Here is a 12500-nt window from a genome sequence, read left to right on the forward strand (position 1 = left end):
GTGTCTGCTGAGGAAGGGAGAGAGGGAGGGAGGGAAAGGGAAAGTGAGAGAGGGAGGGAGAGAGAGGCAGAGAGGGAGATATGGTGGGAGGAAGATAGAGGAGAAGAGGGAGATAGGGTGAGGTGGAAGTGAGAATGAGATACAGAGAAAGTAGGGGTCTGGGCCAGAGACAGAGCCAGAGGCTGAATAAGACATATGAGCAGAGCTTGAAAAACATATACATAAACAGGAAACAGAAACTGCCCACTCACACTGTTGACCTGCAGCGGTTCCGATCCCGGCCTCAGGGCCTTTCTGTGTCTCAGCCCGCCACCACCACCTCCACTGGCCTTTCCATTCCGTAGTCGGACCGAACCCGTCTGCTCCAAAGGCTCGCCTGCAGGCCAACAGACAGTAGTCACACATCCTGGAAGCAAATCTGTACACATCCGTATTCCAATAGAAACACTCCTTCCTTGATCCCCCCCACTTCAAACATGCTGCTACTTTTGTATCTGATTTATTAGTTGTTCCACGGGCTTGTGTTTAGTTAGCACAGTAGGAGGATTGATTCAGAAGCGTGGGACAATAATTACTTTTTGAAATAGAAAAATGTACATAGACCTATTGTGCAAGGAGACACATCAGTTACCACACAAAACTGCTTGTCAGGCCCTACAGTGTTCACAATTGAATTAAACCGATTAAAATCTGTTCATATCAAAGATTAATTTTAGCTCCTCTATCTTTTCATTGGATGAGGAGAGTCACAAGAGTACGTTCCCTCAGAGAGTGTATAAAGAGAAAAGAAAGCATTCATTATACTGTCAAGTCTTAGCATAAAAGCATAAATATAAAAGGATGTCTTATAATACCTTTCAAACACATCTCATTACATGTTGAAGATACCATCTTGGAAGAAAAATGAATCTTGAATAATCCTTAAATCATTCCTCACAAAATATTTTAAGTGCTTCCAAAATCTACTTAAACTATTAGGCGCTCTGGTTTCCCCTCATACCATTAATCTGGCCATATCAACAGACACCTCAGACATCATTTAGGCATAGCCCACTGGTGACTAATGTAAACAGGTGAATGACCAGTTTTCAGTCAATTTAGCCAGAAATGTATTGATGAAATCAGTGTGTGCATAGTCTATACACTGTAGTCTATACATAGTCTATACAGTCAGTGGTGAATTGTGGGTCTTTTATAGTGCACTACATGGTGAGTAAAAAATCCAGTTGAGAATTGAAACAACCATCCAAAATGAACTGTATGATTACCTGGTACAGTGCTAAGTCATCAAGCGGGCATTCTGAATGGTGCTAATCGGGGGGTGTTTACCTAACGCCAGTGAGTTTACCTGTCTGAGGCAGCGTGTGTTCCTGTCGCACCGGCACCAACTCAGCCGGGTTGTACTGGGGCAGGGGCAGAGAGCGGCACCTCTGCAGGATGACCCTGAAGGGGGGGTCGCGAGGAGACACTCCCAGGGGGCGGGACAGAGTCTGGAATCCACTAGATAAAGTTAGTGTCACAGCCAGGTACAGAGCTGGAAGCTCCACAACCCCACACCACCCCCATCCCCCCGAGAGAGCTGATTATGTGTGTGCAAGAATTCTGAGGGATTGCATGCAGGTGAACTCCCAAAGAGGATGAGATGCATATATGAACTGAATGACTCTAATTGATAGCATTGAACGCAGCAGATGGATCAAAGCAGGGGCTTAAGCATTCAGTAAGAAGAAAGCAAGAGAGAGAGAGAGAGAGAGAGAGAGAGAGAAAGTGAGAGAGAGATAGATAGATACAGTAGATAGAGAGAGCGCGAGAGAGAATGTAATGAAGGAACAAAGCAGGAGGAATGGAGAGTTGTGGTGGGGACGCAAGGCATAGCTATAAATATCAGCTGCTTGAAACGGGGCCATGCGTAGTACATTGTTTGGGAGTATAAATGCTAGTCTGCGTTAGCCTCACCATCAGAGTTGAGCATGTGGTGAATGCATTACAGATCAGAAGCCGGCAAGCTATATTTATAAATGAGTGGGAGGAGGTGGGAGGTCATTGACAGTCTGATTTTCTTTCTTTCTTTCTTTCTTTTTCTCTGTTTTATTTTGGTCTTTAATTCTGTCTGGTTCTTCATCCTTTTTTTGTTCCTTTATGTAGGAACACTTAAATGTCACCGCTGTTTATTTACTGAGGAAAACTGAAAATGGGGCTCTACACACAGACAATGCAGCTTACTGAGCTGTTAATGGTCTCAATTATATCAAGATCACACATCAGCAAAAATCCATTCTCAAAGTAAACTAACAATGCAATGCATCCTAGATTGTAGCTCTATAAAAACAAAGGGATTTGAGAACTAATTCAAATACTCAGAATTTCAAATATTAGGCTTTCATCTTCTGTCACAATATTCCACTACATATTAAGATTACAATGATAACAGTGGGACAGCGATTTTAGCCTCCATTTTAGAATGCGTCCTTTCAGTGTATATCCAAAAACATTTAGAGTAAATAGCAGATGCATAAGCATTAGTAACAGCATATGAGTATGATAGCACTGATGATCTAACATGGACTATTGGATCCCATGCATCCTGGACAAACTTCCTACTCCTGTGCTTTCAGGCTAATTAGACACTATTGAGAGCAGAACAGCTGTTTTTTTCCACTGATATAACATAGTGACCTGGCCGGGGGTCAGCTGGGAGTAGAGCGGGGAAGGTAGGTAGGGACAGGAAAGGCCATTCTGCAGACTCTACGCTGGGACAGCAGAGGTTCCAGGAACGGAGAGGCAGAGAGTAGGTGAGAGGTCAGCTGGGGTCACAGAACTTCGGGCTTACTCTGTGCTGCTGCGCAGCGGCGGCGATGGCGGCGTCCGGCCCGCTGAGAAGGCCGTTTCCTCCTTCGATGACCGAGCGCGGCCTCTTGTGGGGGTAGGCACGCCTCACTCGGAGCACGCTCGGTCCGCTCTCCCTCCGTAGCCAGTGGGAGCCCAGGGTCGAGTCAACGGGCCCGAGCGGCCCCGCGTATCCTTCCTCCAGGATGGGGTGGGGCACGCTCAGAGCGGTCACGCACAGCGAGGCCGGCCTTGATCGCCGGGCCTTTTGGGGAAGGAGTGAGACGGGCGAGGGCCCGGGGCTGGCCCAGGATGAGCCTGGGCGTTTTTGATGATGCCTGTCCCGTCGACACCTGCCAGGGGCTATTTTCAGCCACATGGTTAAAAAGGAGAGGAATTTGGTGACCTAAATCTACTCTGAATCTGTCTGTGCTCAGAGAAAAAGGGGAGAGAGCAAGAGAAAGAGTGAGAGAGAGAGAGACAGAGAGAGAGATGGAGGGAGAGGAAGAAGGAGAGAGTAAGGGAAGAGAAAAGACTGACCTCCCTAGACTGTGTGTGTGTGCGTGTGTGTGTGTGTGTGTGTGTGTGTGTGTCTCTGAGGGCACTTCTTCCAGTATTCAGTAGACTCGCTTCATTACTCCCTGAACAAATCTCATGTGAGCAAAACTGTGAGAAATGCATTGGACACTAGTCACAGCAAGTCCTTGAGTCAAGAGCGGGGGAACTTTCAGTAGTTATAGACCCTTTCAAGAGAGTTCCATTATCAGCATCATAGTTGGCCCCACAAGACTTCCTTTTTAACATTCCATATGTTATCTTAATGCAGAGGAAGTAGATTGGGGCCCAAATAGAACGTTCAAGCATTGTTTTTGTTTTTATTGTTGAAAGGGTCTACACGAAAAGAGTGAGCATGTGGGCATATGGGGGGGGGGGGGAGGGGGTTGTGCTTCTTCACGGTGATAGCTGGAATACTAATGTAAAGAGACATCTCATGCTCTCTGCTCATCACACCGTTACAGTACACCAACTCATATGCGCCAGTCAGCAGAAGGAAAAGAAGAGGAAAAAAAACGTGAGAGAATATGACTAATTTGCAGTGCTACTCATCACACCACAGGGCTGTGTGTGGGAATCCTAGGAGAACAGGAGAGGAGAGAAATAGAAGGCCTAAGAGCAGGCCAGTGCTTTCTGTCAAGACTGCACAGTCAGGGTGAGCTAAATTTGACCTGACTCCTATTCTTTCCTGGTTCAGTAATTGAACACTGTTATTTGACAGGGGACAGCCTACACCATGTGTGTGCTGAATGAATTGGGGGCTGTCTGAAGGTAGCTATTACCAGGGCATGGAAAACTGCAGCTATGTACTTCCTGATAGCCCTCTCCCTCACTACCGCCTACCGGCACACTTACAGGAATCCCAGAATGCTGCTTTGATTAAATTTGGAGGGGAAAATCCCAGTTTGACTTTGTGAGATGATATTTTTTATATGAAGCAATGAGAGCAAATGTGTTTCTGTGCAAATGAAGGTTAAGAATGAGAGTGAGTACTGGTGAGGAGGAGAGATGGATCTGGATTAATTACAATGTAAATTAATGGTCTCCTTAAACAATGATGAAAAGAAGTTGTGAACGTTCTGTGAAAGTAGAATGTAGAGGTGAATACAGAACATCGCAAAACAGGATATTTGTTATTTACAGAACAATTGTTTGTCAACATTTATGACAAAACCATAACTGACATATAGTATCTTAGTTGTGTTTACAGTACACATAAGGGAATCACAAGTCATATCAAAGTTACGGTGTCCCTTACCATAAACACCTCATCAGAACCACCAGCTACGGCTGCCCTGTTAGGAACTGAGTCCTTTTTCTCTGGAGCTGATTGGTTGCTGACAGACTCATTTTTCTCCATAGAGACCGGTATATCCATAGAACCCAACTCAGATTCTGTAAGGTCTGCCACTTCCTCAGGGGAGATGCACTCTGATTGGTTCTCTGCCTCAGAGAGTGAGCCCCCCTCTGTGACATCACCCCTCGGTTGGTTCTCTATAGTGGCCAGAGAGGTGCGTGCGGAGTTTAGGGGAGTCAGAGTCGAGCCTGACCCCTCAGAGGGGTTTGAGGGGCGACTGCTCCCTCCTGGTGAGTCTGGGTACACTTTCCATGACTTCAGGATTACCTGGGGGGACCTGCCCGGCGCTGCCTTGGCAGGTGAGGCCTCGCACAGGTTTCCATCCGGAGACAGGTGAGAACCTGTTGAGAGGCACTCCACCTTGTCCTCGCTCCGCAAGGTCATGGACGTGGCATGGGGAAAGTCCCGTGGCCTCTGCGACCGCGGGGAGCCGACAGGCGAGCGCTCCTCATCGGGCGGTGAGAATGACCGCGAAGAATTCTTCCATTTACGTGCAGTCTGTGCCATGCTGTTGAAGAAGCGAACCAGCCCACCAAAATGGCTGCTTTTGCCATCGGCACCTGTGGGCTTTGGAGCAGGCTGAAAATCTCTGATACATTCAAAGTCGACTGAGCCATAGTCTGAGTCAATGGTCTTGTCTAGTGTGTGCAAAGATTCAAAACTCTTGTCAGACAACCCCGAACCTCCTTTTCCCATTAAGGAGATCCTTCTCAAGTAGCTCCACACTTCGGAACCTTTTGTCTTTCTAGATCTCACAGTAACCCTGGGACTCTCTGTCACAGACCTTTCCTCATGTATTGTGAGTGTGGAGTTGTTACAATTTGAAATGTTCGGATGTGCCTTCTTGGTGTACGTCACCCTCTCCAAAGTCTTGCATCCATTGTGGTTGTTGGCCACGTGTTTGACAGGTGTTTGATCGTTCTCAGGGGTGGGGGTCAAGTCAATGTCCTCGAAGGAGACGTCGAAGTCGGTGGTGTGACCAGCGTAGGAGTGCCTCTTTCCACGGTTCCTGAGCGTGTTCCTGTGGGTGTACAGCGGCGAGGGAAAGTCTCTGCAGATGTTGCTGTCGTCCTCGGGCTCATCCCTGAGCGAGCTGTTGAGCTTGGAGCTGGACAGTTTGCCCGCTTTGCCCCTGAAAACAGACGTCGGGGTCTTCAGCTTCTTGAAGGACCTCACCTTGTCCATGAAGGAGAGCTTCGGGATGGACGCCTCGCCGGGGAGGATCATGGAGTGCGGCCGGCGGTCCAGGTCCGAGGCGGTTCTGCGCCGGTTAAGAATCTTCCAGATGCCGGTGGATCTGGGCCTCCGGATGGCCTCCGGATGGTCCTTCACCGGGGTCGGAGGGGGGGATGCCTCGAGCTCCCCGGGCTTGGCCTCCTGAACCCGCATGATCCCTGTTTCCTTCTCCACGTCCAGGGAGACGTTGAACACACGGTTCACGAAACCATTTGGGTCACTGTTGTCACAGGTGGGGCTGCTTGGATGGTCCATCCTTTCACATGGCATAAGTAATATCAGCTAACGACTAGGTGGCCCATTTTGCTGCCAGTCACAACCAGAAGAACCTGTGGATTATATGCAAAGAAAAGATGATGTCATTCAGCAAAAGATACTGCTACACATGTCCATCACAGAACTTGAACCTAACAGTATCCTTTAAACAACAGTTGTCAGAATGGAGAAACTGTCCCTTTATACAGAAATATAGCCTACTAGGCCTACTGACATTTTATTTCATTCATGTTTCTGTAGGCTACAAATACTCATTGTAATCGGCTAGCAGCTTTTTTCCTCTCGCCTTTACTTTTTCTCATATGGCAACATGAGTCAACTTCTTCCTGCTCTATCACCCCCCCCTTCAGAATCACTGGATGACTTAAGTATAGTATTCGTTCTCCGACATAGGAGCGGGAGAAAGCAAAACATTGGGGAAATTTCGAATGCCTCCACATCAAAGCTCAGTGAACTCCTTGTAAGCCCACACATGGCCCACGTTCCCAGCGTAACATGACTTGTGAACCCCGTGCTGAGTGTTGAGATTCGCCTAAGTAATTCAGTGGAATGTTCTTGTGAGTCAGCGTTTTCATATTCACCCTCTCCACTCCGCAGAGCATTTAGCTGCCCAGACCCTACCACAAAGTAAAATATTTCCCCTGAGCAGATGCGGCGTTGCCATGGAGACTACGCCTTTACAGGGAATATCAAGGTATTTAGAGCGGTGGCCTGACATTGCCTCGTATTTATCTGACAGCTAGGCTACTAACTCGGCCCTAGCAGGGGTGCGTGCACGAGCTCAAATAGGCTACCCACGTGTGGACAATGTTAATGAAATGACAGATGTAACATTAAAGAATAGGCCTACGAGGACAGACGCGCCTAGGCTAACTAGACTTATCTGTCTATCTTCTCTGGTATCCTAATGTGCAGAAAATGTGGTTGGGCTAAAAACAAAATAACTTGCGTTGCTTTGTAGCCTAGGTCAAATAAATACACCAATTTCAATACTATATGATAGTAGATAGTAGTAGGCTAGATAGTAATCTAATGAGAATATGCGAATCTTTCATGGAGAAATAGCCCCTGATTTAAATAAACAGACACAGGCTATCACGGTAGTCTTCATAAGGGCGTCTGGAATAACGTCAAGAAGACACTCAAACTGTTGCTGAACTCACCCCACGTCATTTATCCATTAGTCTATAGGCTATTTGAGTGGTAGCCTACTGCGTAGAGGCTCCTGGTCTAACTTTGAAGAAGTCGCATCACACCCAAGGAATGAAGCAGAAAACTTTTCTGACAGTTCTTCAAATTAGAGATTTAATTCACAAGGCTTACTTCCCCTACACACACGTCTAACAAAATTCTGATTTCTTAAGGCTACCCCTCTTTCCTCTCTTTAACGTAAATTGCCCGTCTTTAATGTTACCTTCAAAAAACAAAACACTTGCTTAAATCAATAAAGTATGCTGAGAAAGTACTTTTCCGGATTAGAGTTCAAATCTTTAAAACATTTTCTCGCCAAAAAACTTACTTTAAGTCATTCCGTCCAAAGTGCATGTTCCAAATGAGACGAACAAAACTGCTCCTGTTTGACAGAATTACACTAGGGGTATGCGTAAAAAACTTTGTAGCCCAATAAAAACTATGGCAGACATTCCGCGGTGAATCCTTAGCTCCGTTCGAAGTGTGTACATTCCACCTAAACCGTCTCTCTTCAAACGTCCTGGAATCCTCCAAAACCTCCTAAGAATAAGTCCAAAGTGGTTTCTCTGTGCGGGGGAACTGTTGAACTCTTGCCCCAAAATCCTGAACAGACGCCGACACCGAGATAGTGTGCGAGACGCACGCACGCAGACAAAGCGCGCTACTCAAAAACACACGCGCGCGCACACACACACGCAGTTGGGTCAACTTCGTACAACGCCCAAATCCTCCCGACATTACACTTTTTTTTTTTATTCATTTCTGCTACTGTTTTTTTTCCTTCAAAAAGACAAAACGTTTCCATCTGTCTGATTGATGTTTTGTTTTAATTTTTTACCACCCCTCATTTGGTGTTGAACACTATCTTTAGGCTACTCATTCAGTAGGCTATAGAGGACAGTAAAGCCATTTAATTCCATATAAACCAATCTGGAACTTAAAACACCTTTGTTTTACTGTCTTGGTCCATCTGTGAAGTCTGTGTGATGTGATAAGCCTTCATGGGGTCAAATTTGGATAATGCTCAGGAAACCCACACAATATAGAGACCCTGACAGCTTTTGGAGCCCTCATCTCTGAAAGGCGTGATGTGTGGGAGAGCCTAAATTTAAACATCTGCTCTCTGTCCTGTTTTGGTGGCCATTGTAATCATATGGCATTTCTTGTCTAACACTCAGCTGCCCCCCCATCCCTGTGCTCTCCCTTCTCTCTACACAGGAAAGAGTAGATCTTACATCAATGGGTCACACGAAAAAAAATGCTCCCTCGCTTGACAAAGACAGGAAGCCTGGCTGACTGTATGTAAATATCTGCCGGTATACAAGCCCCCCTCCCCTCCCCTCGTCTGTGCCTGCGTGGTCGCCGAGGCAATTGTGTTCCGTCTCCCCCGTGTGTGTGAGTCACTCTCTGCCACTTAGTGCCCACTCGAGGGTGGCAGCACCGTGGCAGAACCATACCCGCCCAGTGCCCAGTCTAAACATAACAGAGCTCTGATCAGCAACAGCAGCCACCTCATTGGACAAACCACAGCTGTCCTCTGGGAAGAGGTCAGATGGCCTGTTTTCATTCTCTAGTTGTCTGATTGGGCTATGATTTCGCGTCTGGCTGACGGCGTTCGTGATATATTTACGGACGGCAGGCAGGAGACGGTGGATTCCCGTGGAGTTCTCATCTTGACAATGGGAGCAGGAGAGTGGAGAGTGACGAGCGGGGAAGAGTGGCGAGAGAGGCCCACTTCCCCGAGCGCCTTCGCATTCTTCGCGCTTCCTGTGAATGACCAGCAGCTTTTCCTGCTGTCCGTTCCTGTCGCAGAGCGCATCCTGTGCAACCACGGAGACCCCCAGGACTCAGCTGGGTGTAGAGCACTCCACTAATAAGTCACTTACTAGAGTAGACTATGCACTAGTAGATGCATTGTGTACAATACACTCACAGATAACACACAAAGTATATGTATATATATAAATATATATATACATACATACATATATAAATATGTATTTTCACGTTGACCTACATACAAACAGAAGATAAATACATACATACAGATGTATTGTATATGTGTACACACACACACACACACACACACACACCACACACACACACACACACAGAAAGAAAGTGTAGACTGAGAAGTATAGAGAGGGGAGAAGACAGAGGGAGGAGAGGACACAGGGGCAGAGAAGGGCACACTGTGGTTGTGCTTAGAAATGTTGGCTTCACCAGCCACTCCTGCTCAGAATGTTTCTTTTTTAAGTGTTTCAATCCTGCAATGAGAAAAACAAATTAGTCGAGACTTACAAAAACAGACTGTAGGACTTCCCTGTCGCACCGGAGGGGGATAGTAGTCATATGCCTGTTTATTGTGCTGTTATTATCTTGTGCTTGTAAAAGTTTTTGTGAGGCCATCGCTCGGAGTGATGTCATTGGCTTTTCATTTTTTAGAACAATCGGCCTCTTCCTCGGCTTCCTGTGACACGGTCCCAACTGTGGCGCTCACGGGAGGCGCTGGACAAAACAACCTCCGTGTAGCATGCACTTCTCTCCTTTTTCGCCCCCAGCAGTAATTGTTTCACCAGCAGTTGTGTTAAAAATGGGGGTTTTGTGTTATTGCTGTTTTGAAAGATGAATGCCTACTAGACCACATGGGTGACACATTACATATAAGGACATGTCCTTGGAGTGAGCTTTTGTTGTGGTCCAACAAATAAAACAAATGAAACAAAACACACACACGCATCAAAGTGGAGAACAAAATCAACTGCTGCACCCTGAGACATCAGTTTATTGTGTGAAAGGGTGTGTCTCAGCATCACTAGAGTAGCGTGCTGTTCACTGGCATGGTTAAAATAGCCATGTGTTCTATGTGTGTGCCGCTGTGACTCAGAAAGCCCTCCTCATTATTTTGTGTATAACAGCACATAATTGGTCCATTTCCAACCCTCACTAACACAGATGGCACAGTGGACGGTTAAGGGCCAGACATCGCAGGGCTCTGCAAACATCTCTATGACAGTGAGGGCTACACCATTACCACCACCACCCCCCCCACCCTTGTCCTCCCCAAGGACTGTTCCCTGGTCAGACTTTGGATAAGAGGAGCACACAGGTAATGGCTGGAAGCAGCGTTGGGCTTTAGATAAAATTACACTGGCATTCCTTGCATTCTCCTCTCGCTGTGATACGCATTCTTCTCATAGTCCACCAGCTCCGTGTGGCTACCGCAGAGCCTCTCTCTCCACTGTCCTCTCCATCTTGTGACTTCCTTTCACTGAGGCCTATTGTCTTTTTTTGTGTGTTAAGATGAGCAGATATTTTTGTCCGTCATGTTTCTTTTTTAACCAAGGCCTTGTGATAAAAGCCTAAATGAGAAATAGCCAGGCATTTATGTTGGCGTCTTTCTGGAGCGAGAGACTAGAGGGAAGAAATTGAGGCTGCTCAGTGTGGCGGCCACTCGCGCTGTATCAGAGAGAATCAGAAAACAGGAAAACGGGCTACAGTAAACACAAGCAACGGAAAGCAAGCAGTTATACTTCCGCTCGGCCGGCTGAATAGGAAACCAGATATTTTTAAGGAATTCCAATCTGGACAGGCAAGCACCTTATCAGACTTTGTGTTAAGATGGAAAGAGAAAGAGCAAAAGAGAGAGAAAGAGAGTGTGTGTGTGTGTGTGTGTGCGTGTGTGTGTTCATGTGTGCCTGTGAGAAAGGAAGCATGAGTAAAGAAGTGTCAGAATATGAAAAAAATGATGACAGACTTGTTTGGAGATCATACATGACATATTCTCAGAGGCACTAGTAATGAGGCATGGTGATTTCAGTTTGACTTGGCCCAGCGCATCCATCATGATAATCCCTCTTCAGCAGTCCTGCAACACAGCACCTCAGTGAGCTGTGGCCCTTTGTCATGCCCCTTTTCACCCACAGCAAATACAGAGAGATAGCCAGCGAAGAAAAGATGCAAAAAAATGAAATACCCCTTCAAGGCTTGTGTGGGCGACAAGGTTCCAGCACTTTGATTTCGGGATAACGGCCTAAGCAGTGGCCTTGTTTTTTTTTTTTTTGGTGTGTGTGTGGTGTGTGTGTGTGTGTGTGTGTGTGTGTGTGTGTGTGTGTGTGTGTGTGTGTGTGTGTGTGTGTGGGGGGGGGTTTATCCGGTGAGTTGCTCAGCTATCGCCTCTTGCTCCCTCTGTATCTGTGGCTGTATCACAGGACCCGGAGAAGCCCCCAGGCAAGGGCTTTTAGGTCAGCTCAGACAGGACAGGCTGTGGATGTGCCCGCGTGAAAACATTTCCTTTCGGTTGCTCAGCTTGTTGTGGCTCCAAGTGAACAGCTTTGTTGGGTTTTGTGTGGCGAAGACAGACAAAAAAAGTAGGAAACAGGGGACTCTGCAAAGACATTTGATTGTGACTGGCCATTATTTAGTGTTGTCCTCTGAGAAGTTCCCACACAATTCTCATTAAGGACTACTCTTGATAACAAATATGTTTTTTCCCCCCTGCACAATTCCCTGAGGTCAACTGGATTTCAGTGTGAAATTTAAGAGAGCTGGGAGCCCAGATACATACTGGCTTGTGTATGATTAATTAGCTTAGAGAGACCAGGGCGATACCTCAGGAGAGAGTAGATGTTAGAGGAAAGAAAAGAGATGGCACAATGACAGCAGGCTGAAAGAGAAAACCTGAAAAGGTGAATGGGAGAGTGAGACAAAGACAGCAAGAAAGGAAGAGGCATAAAATGAGAGAATAAAAGAAAAGTGTGGGAAAGGCATGAAGAGTGCCAGATCAAGAGGCAGATCACAAACAGCATAACAACAAAACAACATAACAACAAAACAACATAACAACAAAACAACATAACAATAATACTGTAAGTGGGTAGATGATGGTGAAGAGAGATAAAGAGAATAAGATAGACAGATGAAGTAAAAGGTAGGGAGAGAGAAAGAGAGAAAGAGAGAGGGGCTTGTCAGCTTGAGGGGGTGGCGAGAAGCAAGCTCCTGCGCTCCTGCCCCTTAAATTGTTGTTTATTGTTGCAGTGGGCGTCTGCCTTTTGGTTAT

General features: G+C 46.5%; 1 protein-coding gene across 8 annotated transcripts in view; it reads right to left on the bottom strand.

Moving 5' to 3' along the window:
• The window catches only part of arhgef9b (Cdc42 guanine nucleotide exchange factor (GEF) 9b), a 45181-nt gene extending 37135 nt beyond the window's left edge, over window positions 1-8046 (bottom strand). For 5 of the 8 annotated variants that reach the window (XM_048231199.1, XM_048231198.1, XM_048231200.1 and 2 more), the window contains exons 1-4: window positions 7770-8045; window positions 4640-6303; window positions 1349-1490; window positions 252-376 (exon numbers count right to left, since the gene is read on the bottom strand). In XM_048231199.1, the coding sequence (XP_048087156.1) occupies window positions 252-376; window positions 1349-1490; window positions 4640-6244 (1872 nt within the window). In that variant the 5' untranslated portion in view covers window positions 6245-6303; window positions 7770-8045. Of the gene's footprint in view, window positions 1-251; window positions 377-1348; window positions 1491-4639; window positions 6304-7769 lie in introns of all 8 variants that reach the window. The other 3 variants (XM_048231201.1, XM_048231203.1, XM_048231202.1) reach the window with 3 other exon arrangements.
• Window positions 8047-12500: the final 4454 nt, after the last annotated feature.

This window comes from Alosa alosa, chromosome 21 (assembly GCF_017589495.1).
Source record: "Alosa alosa isolate M-15738 ecotype Scorff River chromosome 21, AALO_Geno_1.1, whole genome shotgun sequence".
NCBI lineage: Eukaryota > Metazoa > Chordata > Actinopteri > Clupeiformes > Clupeidae > Alosa > Alosa alosa.